Source organism: Carassius auratus, chromosome 30 (assembly GCF_003368295.1).
Source record: "Carassius auratus strain Wakin chromosome 30, ASM336829v1, whole genome shotgun sequence".
Classification (NCBI taxonomy): Eukaryota; Metazoa; Chordata; class Actinopteri; order Cypriniformes; family Cyprinidae; genus Carassius; species Carassius auratus.
In genome coordinates this window covers 3418001-3433813 of record NC_039272.1, presented here as the reverse complement: position 1 = coordinate 3433813, position 15813 = coordinate 3418001, and the positions used below count along the sequence as shown (strand labels likewise).

General features: G+C 37.3%; 4 protein-coding genes across 5 annotated transcripts; all 4 read left to right on the top strand.

Annotated features, from left to right (window-relative positions):
- Positions 1–360: 360 nt before the first annotated feature.
- LOC113048901 (polyubiquitin 12-like) lies at positions 361–5668 on the top strand. 2 transcript variants are annotated; one of them, XM_026210863.1, is made up of 2 exons: positions 361–445; positions 5129–5668. In XM_026210863.1, the coding sequence occupies exon 2, from the start codon at positions 5132–5134 to the stop codon at positions 5600–5602; it is 471 nt and encodes a 156-aa protein (XP_026066648.1). In that variant the 5' UTR covers positions 361–445; positions 5129–5131; the 3' UTR covers positions 5603–5668. The 2 variants fall into 2 exon arrangements, with proteins under 2 accessions (XP_026066648.1, XP_026066647.1); XM_026210862.1 differs by lacking the exon at positions 361–445 and adding an exon at positions 4971–5019 and having other exon boundaries at positions 5129–5667.
- On the top strand, positions 561–1903 carry LOC113048902 (polyubiquitin-like). The gene has a single exon (XM_026210864.1). It carries the CDS (start codon positions 564–566, stop codon positions 1032–1034), a length of 471 nt encoding a protein of 156 aa, XP_026066649.1. The 5' UTR covers positions 561–563; the 3' UTR covers positions 1035–1903.
- A 5037-nt stretch (positions 5669–10705) lies between the features above and the next one.
- LOC113048897 (polyubiquitin 12-like) lies at positions 10706–11855 on the top strand. The gene is made up of 2 exons (XM_026210859.1): positions 10706–10774; positions 10882–11855. The coding sequence occupies exon 2, from the start codon at positions 10885–10887 to the stop codon at positions 11353–11355; it is 471 nt and encodes a 156-aa protein (XP_026066644.1). The 5' UTR covers positions 10706–10774; positions 10882–10884; the 3' UTR covers positions 11356–11855.
- Positions 11856–13441: 1586 nt separating this feature from the next.
- On the top strand, positions 13442–14297 carry LOC113048900 (polyubiquitin 12-like). Its single transcript, XM_026210861.1, has 2 exons — positions 13442–13522; positions 13631–14297. The coding sequence occupies exon 2, from the start codon at positions 13634–13636 to the stop codon at positions 14102–14104; it is 471 nt and encodes a 156-aa protein (XP_026066646.1). The 5' UTR covers positions 13442–13522; positions 13631–13633; the 3' UTR covers positions 14105–14297.
- The last annotated feature ends 1516 nt before the right edge of the window (positions 14298–15813 follow it).

Here is a 15813-nt window from a genome sequence, read left to right as displayed (position 1 = left end):
TTGTAATTACCTGCAGGGAACCAATAGGCCTACAGAACGTTTTTTAAAGGTTATTTCTATTTTTAGAATGTTTTGGGACCCACAAATGGCTGCGTCAATTCAGCTAAACGAGATTTATAAATAAATAAATAAAATAATTAATGAATGGATAAATTAATATTTCGTATTTGATTTTAGGAATTCCTTTTTTTTTTTTTTTTGCACTGAACATCCTGTTGATCAATGATTTCTCAGGACTTACATCAGCGATTTGCTGAGAATGGAAACCGAAAGTGACTGAGCAAGTTTTTGAAAAGGAAACATTGTTTTGTTTGGAGGCGGGGCTTGAGCTGACGCTTTATATATTCATCCCTTTGCTCACCAGAGGCACATTATCTTACAAGACTTACTGAAGATAACATTCAGCGAAAGCCATATTCAGCGAAGCATTTAAACAACCAGACAGGTAAGCCGCATACCTATTAAAATATTGAGCATTAACATTAACTCCAGTTTTAAGTAACTAAATGGTGCTGTAGTTGTCAGTTTTTAATTCTTTTATATTTAATCTCATCTGAAAGGTGATGGAGCTGATAATAAGACTGCTGGGCGGAGATGTGAAGCATCTGGAAGTGAGCGGTGGAGCCACAGTTGGTGAACTGAAGAAACTCATCTCTCAGATCTTCGGAGAACCTTCTTACAAACAGAAGCTGTCTGCCGATAACGGTTCGCGTATCAGCCTCGAGGATGAGTCTCGAACCCTCAGCAGTTACGGTCTGCACTCTGGATCAGTGGTCAGTCTGCTCATCACCAACCCCGGACCTTTCCAAGTGTTCGTCAGGAATGAGAAGGGCCAGACCGGGACGTATGAAGTGGATATCAATGAGACCGTAGATCAGCTCCAGGCTAAGATCTACCGCAAAGAGAGAGTCCCCGTGGACCAGCAGAGACTGATTTTCAACGGAAGACAGCTGGAGTCCGGCAGAAAGTTGCAGGAATACGACATCAGCTCAGGAAGCAGCATTCACATGACTCTCCGTCTGCGAGGAGGATGATCGGGTGAATGTGTGCAAAAAGGATTAAAAACTGTTCTCTTTAGATTTGTTAATGATGTAGCTAAATACCATTGTCCTTTTATACTCGCTGTTAAATTTGTGAGTTTTTTTTGCTTCATAATGTCTTAAGAACTCATGCAATTCCATTGTTGGCTATTTATCTGCAGATGTCTGCAGGGGAACACATTCAGGTGTCCTTGTTACATGTTACATGTATTGTCACAGTGTCTGGTCTGTGTATCCCTGGGTGTCCACTAGAGGTCTCACTTTCCCTTATTTGGTCACCTTCCTCCTTGTTTGTGTTAATTGATTGTTCCCCGCCTGTCTCCACTTCCCTCATCATCCTTCTGTGTATTTATACCCGGTTTGTCTCAGTCTGTGTCACGGAGTCCTTGTTTAATGTCAGAGTTATTTCATGTCCGTCGTCCTTGCCTTCCCTTGTGTTCGTGTCTTGTTTATGTTTTGTTTTGGATCTTCTGGTTTTGACCCTGCCTGGCTTGTTTACCCGATTGTCTTACCCTTAATAAAGAATCATACCTGCACTTGGATCTCTTCTCGTTCCTGCATCACCGTACGTGACAATTATAATAACAGTAAATTCTGCATACTGTAATTACATGCAAGTAACCCCAAGTCAACCCTAATCCTAGCCTTAACCATAGTAAAGTACGTTGGTACATGTAGTTAATCAGTATTACTCAGTACATAAATGTATAATTACAGTGTAAAAAGGACACCTTAAAATAAAGTGTAGCCCAACCCTCTTCAGAACTCATGAGGATAATTCCATTATATAACTGTATCTTTGATCATGATGAATGATCTTTCACTGTGACTATAATAATAAAAACTCAAATCATTTGAAGAAAGTTCCAGTTTTGACCTTTTTTATTTTTTTATATTTTTGTGGTTCTCATGTTTTTGTGAATTACTGAATAAGTTTTCCCAAAAAGCCTGACATAACTATAGTAAATGCTAATTCTTTATGAAAAAAAGAAAGTGGACATTTATTACTGTAATTTACATGACATCCAGGTCTGTAAATCACTTTCATACTTAGGATACCTCCTATATCCAGGTTTTCTTAAAGGGATCCCTTATTCTTCAAAGAAAATAAATAAATAAATACATAAAATAAGATAAGAAATATCTATAGCTCATATTAATACTTGAATTACTGATCTTACAATTTGAGGAAAACATAGCTCTATGTAAATAAATATTTCATCACAATTTTCACTCATAGTCATAAAAAAGGGTACCATGTCTCCAGAAACCAAACACATAACGTGGTAAGACACATTCTAATGAACGGAAAGTGTTGAGTCTTCTCAGACTGATACGCTGCATAAGTTCAGCTCATATCAGAGGGTGTGTGTCTCTCTGTAGGGTGTATCTGGATCACCTGGGTTTCCCTCGTCATGTGATCATGGGGAAAACCCTCTTACCAATGATTCACTCAAGAGCAGAATGAAAAATAAAGGTTGTGTAAGCAGCTGTCAATGAAACACCTTTTCGTTTTCGTTGCCAACTAATCTAAAGTCAACGTGAATCAGGATTATTATAAAATAAATATTTTATGATCTGTTCACCGAAAGGTTCTTTGGGGAACCAAATATAGTTCTTTTCTATGGCATCACTGTGAAAAGGGAAGTCGTGGCCTAATGGTTAGAGAGTCGGACTTGCAATTGAAGGGTTGTGAGTTCGAGTCTCGGGCCGGCAGGAATTGTATGTGGGGGGAGTGCATGTACAGTGTTCTCTCCACCTTCAATACCACGACTGAGGTGCCCTTGAGCAAGGCACTGAACCCCCAACTGTTGCCCACTGCTGTGTGTGTGTGTGTGTGTGTGTACACACACTTTGGATGGGTTAAAAGCAGAGCATGAATTCTGGCTGTATGTCACTTCACTTCAAAACTCACACTTGGAACCTTTATTATTGAGTGTTGAGTATAATTGCAATGGACGTTACACAAATAAAACACACCATGTTTGTATCTTGCATCATGTTTATGGCTGTTATACTCGCTGCTTTTCTGAAGTATGGAAACAGAAAGTTGCTGAATAATCACTGGAAAGGAAACCAAGCCTGGGGGTGAGTTTAAAACAATCATGAATATTTAAAACTGATTTTGTGATTGTGAAAGAGGCAACTTCATTTTTATAACAAAAAAAAGTAATAAGTATATTTTATTTCTTAACATTAAAGCTGCTATAAATGTGGTGTGAAATGTGCCCTTCACATTTTAAATAGAACAATATAACCCTCTTTAAAACACTTGCATACAGTAAAGAACCTTTAAATCATAATATTATGTAAATGTTATTTTCTTTTATACATTTTTTATTGGTGTGTGTGTGCTGGTAATTATTTTAAACCAAGTGTCATAAAAACAACATTGTATGCATCTATCAGGCTATGAAATTATACAAAATATATTAGCAAGACCATTGCTATTTATGTAAATCAACACACAGTGAAGATAATAGCAGGAGTATTAGTAACCGCTAAAATAATTTGGTGCTCAGTATATTTTAATTAATCAAATACAGCAATCAAAACCATGACATCACTGTCAGGAACTTCTGCAAGCGAACAAAATAGTTTTAGAAACAAATACACATTTTGTGACAAAAGTGACAAAGAAGTAGATTGCATCCAAACATATATTAATTGCCTCTTATGTTAAATAATTCAGAATAGTTCCTTAAATGAACTTTTATTTTAACTTTGTAGCCATATATGCTGCTTTAACTTCAAAGGTGTCTTCAGAATATTTAGTGAAGGATAAGCTCATCCTGGGCAGTAAACACAAACACTGTTCATACTATAATTAGTACAGAAACGAGATTGCCACGTCTCAGGTGGAACTGGTTGGACTTTATCATATAATGGATGGACAGCAGGCATAACTGACACCAGAACAGAAAACAAAACTGTGGCCTTGAACTGCAGTGTCGTCACAAATGGAGGTGTATTCACTCTGTATGACGTGCTTCACTTTACCTGGATTTCCCCAATCAGCAGGTGGAACATTCTCACATTCCAAAGATCTCTGATTCCCTGTTATGTGTGAATGAAACTCTCAAGAAGGTGACTGATTAATTTATTTTTTGTTACATTTATTTTTTAATGTTAATTTGAATGTTTATGAGGTTGATGAAGGAAGGAAAGGACTAAACCATACGCTGTTATAAACTGACTATAGGCTAACTATAAACAGCGTATAAACTATAGGCCTATGCTGATTTTAATGTAGATTACAGAAAACAAATATGGGATAGCGATAAGATACAAAACAGAACGTTCCCCAAGCGTTCATATGGTTCCTACAGGTTATTTATTTATTAATAATTTTTGGTTTTATTGTTTGTTATATTTAGCATGTTTGTTTGTTTTGCATCCAAGTTAGAAAATTATCTGCGGGTAAACAGAACATTGCAAGAAGGTTTTATTTTTTTATTTTATTTATTTATTATTAATTACCTGCAGGGAACCAATAGGCGTTCTTTAAAGGTTATTTATATTTTTAGAATGTTTTGGGACCCACAGATGGCTGGCTGCGTAAATTCAGCTAAAGGAGATTTATAAATAAATAAATGAAAGAATGAATTAATGGATAAATTAATATTTCATATTTGATTTTATTATTATTATATATATATATATATATATATATATATATATATATATATATATATATATATATATATATATATATATGTTTTTTTTTTTTTTTTTTGCACTGAACATCCTGTTGATCAATGATTTCTCAGGACTTACATCAACGATTTGCTGAGAATGGAAACCGAAAGTGACTGAGCAAGTTTTTGAAAAGGAAACATTGTTTTGTTTGGAGGCGGGGCTTGAGCTGACGCTTTATATATTCATGCCTTTGCTCACCAGAGGCACATTATCTTACAAGACTTATTGAAGATAACATTCAGCGACAGCTATATTCAGAAGCATTTAAACAACCAGACAGGTAAGCCACATGAAAATATTGAGCATTAACATTAACTCCAGTTTTAAGTAACTAAATGGTGCTGTAGTTGTCAGTTTTTAATTCTTTTATATTTAATCTCATCTGAAAGGTGATGGAGCTGATAATAAGACTGCTGGGCGGAGATGTGAAGCGTCTGGAAGTGAGCGGTGGAGCCACAGTTGGTGAACTGAAGAAACTCATCTCTCAGATCATCGGAGAACCTTCTTACAAACAGAAGCTGTCTGCCGATAACGGTTCACGTATCAGCCTCGAGGATGAGTCTCGAACCCTCAGCAGTTACGGTCTGCACTCTGGATCAGTGGTCAGTCTGCTCATCACCAACCCCGGACCTTTCCAAGTGTTCGTCAGGAATGAGAAGGGCCAGACCGGGACGTATGAAGTGGATATCAATGAGACCGTAGATCAGCTCCAGGCTAAGATCTACCGCAAAGAGAGAGTCCCCGTGGACCAGCAGAGACTGATTTTCAACGGAAGACAGCTGGAGTCCGGCAGAAAGTTGCAGGAATACGACATCAGCTCAGGAAGCAGCATTCACATGACTCTCCGTCTGCGAGGAGGATGATCGGGTGAATGTGTGCAAAAAGGACTAAAAAGTGTTATCTTTAGATTTGTTAATGATGTAACTAAATACGATAGGCCTGTTATACTCGCTGTTAAAATTGTGAGTTTTTTTGCTTCATAATGTCTTAAGAACTCATGCAATTCCATTGTTGGCTATTTATCTGCAGATGTCTTCAGGGGAACACATTCAGGTGTCCTTGTTACATGTACCGAGTATTATAATAACAGTAAATTCTGCATAATTACATGCAAGTAACCTTAAGACAGACCGCAATTCTAACCTTAACCATACGGTAAAGTATATTAATCAGTATTACTCAGTACATAAATGTATAATTACAGTGTAAAAAGGACACCTTAAAATAAAGTGTAGCCCAACCCTCTTCAGAACTCATGAGGATAATTCCATTGTATATAACTGTATCTTTTATCATGATGAATGATCTTTCATTGTGACTATAATAAATACTCCAGAAAGAAAGTTTCAGTTTTTAATTTTTTTTAGTTCAGCGGTTCTCAAGTTATGGCAATTAACTAAATATGATTTTTCAAAATTTACAATTTCCCAAAAAGGCTGCCATAACTAGTAAATGTAAATTATTAATAAAATGAAAGTGGAATTTTATTAATTTACATGACTTCCAGGTCTGTTAATCACTGACATAAAACCAACATAAACAACTATACAAAGTGTTTTGTCCAAAGTCATAAAAAAGGGTACCATGTCTCCAGAAAGCAAACACATAACGTGGTATAAGACACATGATAATGAATGGAAAGTGTTGAGTCTTCTCAGACTGATACGCTGCATAAGTTCAGCTCTAGAGGGTGTGTGTCTCTCTGTAGGGTGTGTCTGGATCACCTGGGTTTCCCTCCTCATGTGATCATGGGGAAAACCCTCTTACCAATGATTCACTCAAGAGCAGAATGAAAAATAAAGGTTCTGTAAGCAGCTGTCAATGAAACACCTTTTCGTTTTCATTGCCAACTAATCTAAAGTCAACGTGATTCAGGATTATTATAAAATAAATATTTAATGATCTGTTCACCGAAAGGTTCTTTGGGAAACCAAATATGGTTGTTTTCTATGGCATCACTGTGAAAACTCACACTTGGAATCTTTATTATTGAGTGTTGAGTATAATTGCATAGTTAATGGACGTTAGACAAATAACTAAATAAAAAATAGTAAAAGTAATAATAATGGAAGCATAAGAGAACAAAGTACAAAATTTCACATTAAATCTCACTATGATGTAATTCTTGTCCATGAGATTTCAAGCTCTGAACACACACCATGTTTGTATATTGCATCATGTTTATGGCTGTTATACTCACTGCTTTTCTGAAGTATGGAAACAGAAAGTTGCTGAATAATCACTGGAAAGGAAACCAAGCCTGGGAGTGAGTTTAAAACAATCATGAATATTTAAAACTGATTGTGTGTTCGTGAAAGATGCAACTTAATTTTTTATAACAAAAAAAGTAATAAGTATATTTTATTTCTTAACATTAAAGCTGCTATAAATGTGGTGTGAAATGTGCCCTTCACATTTAAATACAGCAATATAACCCTCTTTAAAACACTGGCATGCAGTAAAGAACCTTTAAATCATAATGTTAAGTGAATATATATATATATATTTTTTTTTATAAATTTTTTATTGGTGTGTGTGTGCTGGTAATTATTTTAAACCAAGCGTCATAATAGAGCTGTAGTCAAGTCCGGCTTTGTCGAGTCCAAGTCAAGTCCAAGTCCAGGACTAGTCGAGACCGAGTCAAGACCGAGTCCAAAGAGGTTCGAGTCCAAGTCAAGTCCAAGTCCAAAAGTTTCGAGTCCAAGTCCAAGACCGAGTCCAAATGAAAGAAAAAAGGGTCCTCTTCAAGACCACATACTTAACTACTGATAATGTTTGTGATGCGAGAGAAAGCATATCTCCTATTCTAAGAAAATAATTTTACATTATTATTTGTAATGATCAAAAAGCATGTGCAAAGTAACAACTCTGTAGGACAGGGGTCTCCAAACTACATCCTGGATGGCCAATGTCCTGAAAAGTTTAGCTCCAACTGGCCTTAAAACACCTGGAAGATTAGTGTGTCTAGTAAGAGCTTGATTAGGTTCAAGTGTGTATAATTAGGGTTAAAGCTAACAGGGGCGTTAAACAAGATCCTGGGCCCTATGCATAGGCAGTCCTGATGGGCCCCCATGGCCCCCACCCATGAAAATATCCAGGTAAAAAATATATATTACAGATTCATACTTTTCAAGGGCCCTCTCTTCCTTTGGGGCCTTGCTAATGAGTACTGGTTTTACCCCCAGTCCGACCCTGGGAGCTAAACTTGGATAAAAGAACAAAGTTTGGAACTGTAAGGTCAAATAATTTTTATGTACTTTATTTTTTGTTGACATTATATCTGTGGTCAAAAATGTATATGACAGATGCCTTGGCACAGTGCACAGACACACGCAAAGCTCGGGATATGACAAATGCGCGCAGCAAGGCTAGAAGGGATACGTTTGGCTCTACTGGACATGCGCACATAAATACAGCGAAATTTTTGTCATACTATACTAGTGCTTGCATAGACTAGTCGAGCACTGTCGGAAACAATCGACTACTCCAGCATGCATTAACCATAATGAATACAAAGTGATTGCAAGTACCACGTGAATTTTAGAATTACAATATTGCGTGGAGCTGTTACTATATGACCTTATTTATGTTGCATGTAAAAATAAAATATGTATAATGTAATAATTAGGGTTGTGCCTGAAGCCGAATACCTTATTCGGAATGGCACGGATAATGGCTTAAAAAACGAATAACGCTCAAGGAATAATTCTGCCTGAAGACTCGGCTGAAGCTGACAGAGTCTGGTGTTTGCTAGATAACAGGTGAGCCAGGGAATCAGCGCCAGAAGTGAATGAATGTAAACTTTATGAGTGAAAAGAGCGCAAATCAAACACCGCATTGTTGTCACCTCTCTGTTTATCTCTCAGAAATCAGAGCGTTGCAAGAGTAATTTTACCTATAATAATACATCATAGCTACACGTTATATTATTTGTATATATTTAAAAGGCAAATATTGAAAGCTTAGGCTTCCATGATACGAATGAATGGAATAAGCACAGCGCGCTCGCCAATCAAACAGCCGCGCTGCGCATCTCAGTCTCTCAAAAACCAAATCAGTTCTCTCTCAAGAGTAGGCTAATAATCAGCTTCGATACGGATACATTGTCTACTTGTCCTACATGTTTGCATATTTACCTTTTGCTGGTTTGCGCGGAACACACACATCTGTTTAGTGAAGTTCATTAACATTAAGACTCGCTCAAAGTGTTCTGCGTAATGAGAATGTGTGCATTGAATGGATTCAGTCGTGTTCAAATGATCACTAAACGTTTGTCATGACATGTCATGAAATTAATAATTATTTCAGTTTAACACGACATACTTGTTCAGTGATAACTACGAAAAAATATATAAAAAGTCATAACAGTCTTATCAAGTAACTGTACGATGTTGTATCCGAATGCAGATAGGAAAAAAATTGTGATTGTTACAGATACAAATACTGGCTGTTACATGAAAATGTAAATATGTAATGTCATATATAAAGTTTTTAAAATGTACATATGTACTAATTGTTGCATAAGGCTATACATTAATACGCGTTTATTGATAAAAAAAAGGCTATCTAGGTGTAGGTAAAACACAATCTAACAGGTAGAAAATTAAATTAGAAACATCTAAACTTTTCAGGTCGCAGTAAATGCACCACTGGTCATGCACATCCTTTCCCGGAACAATACTGAAAGCTAAGATGGAGAAACAGATGATCATAGTTGTTCAAGGATAGCCATTTTTTAAATGAATCTATTAGCAGAGCTACTGCAAGGGATGTTTAGTGCTGGAAATCCATTTATTCTTTGCTGAAACTTCTGCGTCATCATGGAGAGCGGGTCATGGTTGCCCAGCAACAGCAGACGCCACTGGAGCGCGAGCGCAGATTACAGAGTGCTTGGGAAATAAGGAGAGCGGCGCGCCTAGTGTTTTCCACACGTTTTCAGTCGCGACATCATGCAAATGTGGTTTTGTTTTGAAGGAGACATTTTTTATTTTATTTTTTTGCTGGACTCGGTCGAGACCAACTAGAAGACTTGGCGAGTCCAATGGCCAAGTCCGAGACAAGTCCGAGTGCAAATTCAACGAGTCCGAGACAAGTCCGAGACGACAGAAAAATGTCTCGAGTCCGGACTCGAGTCCAAGACCGGACTCGAGTACTACAGCCCTACGTCATAAAAACAATATTGTATGCATTTATGGTGCTATTAAATTATACAAAATATATAAGCAAGACCATTGCTATTTATGTACATTAAATCACAGTGAAGATAATAGCAGGAGTATTAGTAACCACTAAAATAAATTTGTGCTCAATATATTTTAATTAATCAAATACAGCAATCAAAACCATGACATCACTGTCAGGTGCTTCCACAAGCAGACGAAATAGTTTTAGTAACAAATACACATTTTGTGACAAAACTGACAAAGAAGTAGATTGCATCCAAACATATATTAATTGCCTCTCTATGTTAAATAATTCAGAATAGTTCCTTGGTAAATTAACTTTTATTTTAACTTTGTAGCCATATATGCTGCTTTAACTTCAAAAGTGTGTGAATATCAAGAAGATGGCTAGTTAATATTTTTGTTATTTATTTTATGAGGTTGATTTTGATGTTTATGAGGTAGGCCTACATGAAGAAAGGAAAGGACTTAACTATATGCTGTTATAACCTATAACAGTATAACTATAACAGCATACAAACTAAACGCATATTACAGAAAATAAATATGGTAAAGCTATAAGTTGACTGAATTAATTAATGAATATTTAACTTTTTTTTTTTTTTTGCCCTGAAAAACCTGTTGATCAATGATTTCTCAGGACTTACATCAGCGATTTGGTGAGAATGGAAACCGAAAGTGACTGAGCAAGTTTTTGAAAAGGAAACATTGTTTTTGTTTGGAGGCGGGGCTTGAGCTGACGCTTTATATATTCATGCCTTTGCTCACCAGAGGCACATTATCTTACAAGACTTATTGAAGATAACATTCAGCGACAGCTATATTCAGCGAAGCATTTAAACAACCAGACAGGTAAGCCACATGAAAATATTAAGCATTAACATTAACTCCAGTTTTAAGTAACTAAATGGTGCTGTAGTTGTCAGTTTTTAATTATTTATATTTAATCTCATCTGAAGGTGATGGAGCTGATAATAAGACTGCTGGGCGGAGATGTGAAGCGTCTGGAAGTGAGCGGTGGAGCCACAGTTGGTGAACTGAAGAAACTCATCTCTCAGATCATCGGAGAACCTTCTTACAAACAGAAGCTGTCTGCCGATAACGGTTCACGTATCAGCCTCGAGGATGAGTCTCGAACCCTCAGCAGTTACGGTCTGCACTCTGGATCAGTGGTCAGTCTGCTCATCACCAACCCCGGACCTTTCCAAGTGTTCGTCAGGAATGAGAAGGGCCAGACCGGGACGTATGAAGTGGATATCAATGAGACCGTAGATCAGCTCCAGGCTAAGATCTACCGCAAAGAGAGAGTCCCCGTGGACCAGCAGAGACTGATTTTCAACGGAAGACAGCTGGAGTCCGGCAGAAAGTTGCAGGAATACGACATCAGCTCAGGAAGCAGCATTCACATGACTCTCCGTCTGCGAGGAGGATGATCGGGTGAATGTGTGCAAAAAGGACTAAAAACTGTTCTCGAAAAGGACTAAAAATTGTTCTCTTCAGATTTGTTAAGGACGTAGCTAAATACGATACGTATTACTCGCTATCAAAATGTCTGTGTTTTTTCTTCATGTCTTAAGAACTCATGCAATTCCATTGTGTGCTATTTATCTGCAGATGTCTTCAGGGGAACACATTCAGGTGTCCTTGTTCAATGTACTTACTATTATAATAACAGTAAATTCTGCATAATTACATGCAAGTATCCCCAAGTCAGCCCTAATCATAACCTTAACCATATAGTAATGTACATGTAGTTAATCAATATTACTCAGTACATAAATGTATAATTACAGTGTAAAAAGGACACCTTAAAATAAAGTGTAGCCCAACCCTCTTCAGAACTCATGAGGATAATTCCATTGTATATAACTGTATCTTTTATCATGATGAATGATCTTTCACTGTGACTATAATAATAAATACTCCAATCATTTGAAGAAAGTCCCAGTTTTGACCTTTTTTATTTTTTATTATTTTTGTGGTTCACATGTTTTTGTGAATTACTGAATGCGTTTTCCCAAAAAGCCTGACATAACTATAGCAAATGCTAATTCTTTATGAAAAAAAGAAAGTAGACGTTAATTACTGTAATTTACATGACATCCAGGTCTGTAAATCACTTTCATACTTAGAATACCTCACATATCCAGGTTTTCCAAAATGGATCCCTGGTTCTTCAAAGAAAATACATAAAATAAGATAAGAAATATCTATAGCTCATATTAATACTTGAATTACTGATCTTGCAATTTGAGGAAAACATAGCTCTATGTAAACAAATATTTCATCACAATTTTCACCCATAGTCATAAAAAAGGATGAAAAACACCTTTTCGTTTTCATTGCCAACAAATCTAAAGTCAAAGTGATTCTGGATTAATATAAAATAAATCTTTTGTGATCTATTCACCGAGAGGTTCTTTGGGGAACATTGCATCATGTTTATGGCCTGTTATACTCACTGCTTTTCTGAAGTATGGAAACAGAAAGTTGCTGAATAATCACTGGAAAGGAAACCAAGCCTGGGAGTGAGTTTAAAACAATCATGAATATTTAAAACTGATTGTGTGTTTTGTGAAAAAGGAAAACTTCAATTTTACAACAAAAAAAGTAATAAGTATATTTTATTTCTTACCATTAAAGCTGCTATAAATGCAGAGTGAAATGTGCCCTTCACATTTTAAATACAACAATATAACCCTCTTTAAAACACTGGCAAACAGTAAAGAGCCTTTAAATCAGGGGCATCAGACTGGGGGTAGGTAAAACCAGTACTGATTACCAGGGCCCCAAAGGAAGAGAGGGCCCTTGAAAAGTCTGGAAATATGTATTTTCAGGGGGGGGGGGGTGGGGGCTGGGGGGGCATTAGGAATGCCTATGCATAGGGCCCAGGATCTTGTGCAGCGCCCCTGCTTTAAATCATAATATTAAGTGATTTAGTAACAAATACACATTTTGTGACAAAACTGACAAAGAAGATTACACCCGAACATATATTAATTGCCTCTTTTATGTTAAATAATTCAGAATAGTTCATTGCTAAATGAACTTTTATTTTAACTTTATAGCCATATATGCTGCTTTAACTTCAAAAGTGTGTGAATGAAATTATCAAGAAGATGGCAAGTTAATATTTTTTGTGTTTTATTTTATGAGGTTGATTTTGATGTTTATGGATAGCCTACATGAAGAAAGGAAAGGACTAAACTGTTATAACCTATAACAGTATAACTATATAACAGCATACAAACTAAACGCTTATTTTAATGTGTACAGAAAACAAATATGGTAAAGCTATAAGTTACAAAAACAGAACGTTTAATAAATGAATGAATGAATATTTCACTTTTTTTTTGCACTGAACATCCTGTTGATCAATGATTTCTCAGGACTTACATCAGCGATTTGGTGAGAATGGAAACTGAAAGTGACTGAGCAAGTTTTTGAAAAGGAAACATTGTTTTGTTTGGAGGCGGGGCTTGAGCTGACGCTTTATATATTCATGCCTTTGCTCACCAGAGGCACATTATCTTACAAGACTTATTGAAGATAACATTCAGCGACAGCTATATTCAGCGAAGCATTTAAACAACCAGACAGGTAAGCCACATGAAAATATTAAGCATTAACATTAACTCCAGTTTTAAGTAACTAAATGGTGCTGTAGTTGTCAGTTTTTAATTCTTTTATATTTAATCTCATCTGAAGGTGATGGAGCTGATAATAAGACTGCTGGGCGGAGATGTGAAGCGTCTGGAAGTGAGCGGTGGAGCCACAGTTGGTGAACTGAAGAAACTCATCTCTCAGATCATCGGAGAACCTTCTTACAAACAGAAGCTGTCTGCCGATAACGGTTCACGTATCAGCCTCGAGGATGAGTCTCGAACCCTCAGCAGTTACGGTCTGCACTCTGGATCAGTGGTCAGTCTGCTCATCACCAACCCCGGACCTTTCCAAGTGTTCGTCAGGAATGAGAAGGGCCAGACCGGGACGTATGAAGTGGATATCAATGAGACCGTAGATCAGCTCCAGGCTAAGATCTACCGCAAAGAGAGAGTCCCCGTGGACCAGCAGAGACTGATTTTCAACGGAAGACAGCTGGAGTCCGGCAGAAAGTTGCAGGAATACGACATCAGCTCAGGAAGCAGCATTCACATGACTCTCCGTCTGCGAGGAGGGTGATCGGGTGAATGTGTGCAAAAAGGACTAAAAACTGTTCTCTTTAGATTTGTTAATGATGTAACTAAATACGATAGACCAGTTATACTCGCTGTTAAAATTTGTTTTTTCATAATGTCTTAAGAACTCATGCAATTCCATTGTTGGCTATTTATCTGCAGATGTCTTCAGGGGAACACATTCAGGTGTCTTTGTTACACGTTACAAGGAGTTACTATTATAATAACATTAAATTCTGCAAAATTACATGCAAGTAACCTTTAGACAGACCGCAATTCTAACCTTAACCATACACTAAAGTACATGTAGTTAATCAATATTACTCAGTACTTAAATGTATAATTACAGTGTAAAAGGGACACCTTAAAATAAAGTGTAGCCCAACCCTCTTCAGAACTCATGAGGATAATTCCATTGTATATAACTGTATCTTTGACCATGATGAATGATCTTTCAATGTGACTATAATAATAAAAACTCAAATCATTTGAAGAAAGTCCCAGTTTTTTTTTTTTTTTGTGGTTCTCATGTTTTTGTCAATTACTGAATAAGTTTTCCCAAAAAGCCTGACATAACTATAGTAAATGCTAATTCTTTATGGGAAAAAAAAGAAAGTGGACATTTAGGGTCTGTAAAGGTCTGAAAATCACTTTCATACTTAAAATACCTCATATATCCAGGTTTGCCAAAATGGATCCCTGATTCTTCAAAGAAAATACATAAAATAAGATAAGAAATATCTATAGCTCATATTAATACTTGAATTACTGTTCTTGCAATTTGAGGAAAACATAGCTCTATGTAAACAAATATTTCATCACAATTTTCACACATAGTCATATGGGTAACATGTCTCCAGAAAGCAAACACATAACGTGGTATAAGACACATGATAATGAATGGAAAGTGTTGAGTCTTCTCAGTGTCAAGAACACAACTGGACACAGATGCAGGTATGGTGTGAGAATTTATTCAAAAAAAAATCCAAAAGAAAAACTCCCTCCAACTAACAAAAACAGGCCGGGAAATAATAGAAAAATGTCCAGCAGGAAAATAAGAGGCTTGAATGTCCTTTCGTAAACACCCGGCAGGGGGCGCCCGATGGCGCGGCCGCGTAGGAAGTGGAGGAGGGAGGAGAACACGAGAGAGCCCGTCACGGAGCAAACCAAAACACTTCTGAGGAGTATAGGGGTCCGGTCTAGTAAATGAGGGAGGGGAAAAAATAGAAAAAGCAAAACAAAACCAGTAGCAGCAGACAATGGCACGACAGAGCAGGACTAGACAGAATGACTACACATGGGCTGTAGTCGAACGACGATCTGGCACCGATTGGCGCGTCAGACGGGAATAAATAGAGGAAGAGATGGACAAACATTGAATGCAGGTGAGTGGAGTCAAACAATTAGAAGCGGAAACTGTAGTAATGAGGGGGAGGGAGGAACGCCACAGATAGTTGCAAGACGAACGATCAAAACCAAAACAAAACACCATGTGCGCATGAAATGACGACATAAACAAAAACACACACCGAAAAACAGGGTGATCAGACAGCTGACATGACAGTACCCCCCCTCTGACGGACGCCACCAGGCGCCGCAGGAAGGGGCTCACCTCGTCGCCGGTAGAAGTCCTCGACCAGTGTCCGATCCAAGATGTCCCGGGCCGGGACCCAGCTCCTCTCCTCTGGGCCATAGCCCTCCCAGTCCACAAGG

What these genes read in the sequence shown, in the direction of transcription:
- LOC113048902 (XM_026210864.1), top strand. Translation starts at nt 564, where the DNA reads ATGGAGCTGATAATAAGACTGCTGGGCGGAGATGTGAAGCATCTGGAA.
- LOC113048901 (XM_026210863.1), top strand. Translation starts at nt 5,132, where the DNA reads ATGGAGCTGATAATAAGACTGCTGGGCGGAGATGTGAAGCGTCTGGAA.
- LOC113048897 (XM_026210859.1), top strand. Translation starts at nt 10,885, where the DNA reads ATGGAGCTGATAATAAGACTGCTGGGCGGAGATGTGAAGCGTCTGGAA.
- LOC113048900 (XM_026210861.1), top strand. Translation starts at nt 13,634, where the DNA reads ATGGAGCTGATAATAAGACTGCTGGGCGGAGATGTGAAGCGTCTGGAA.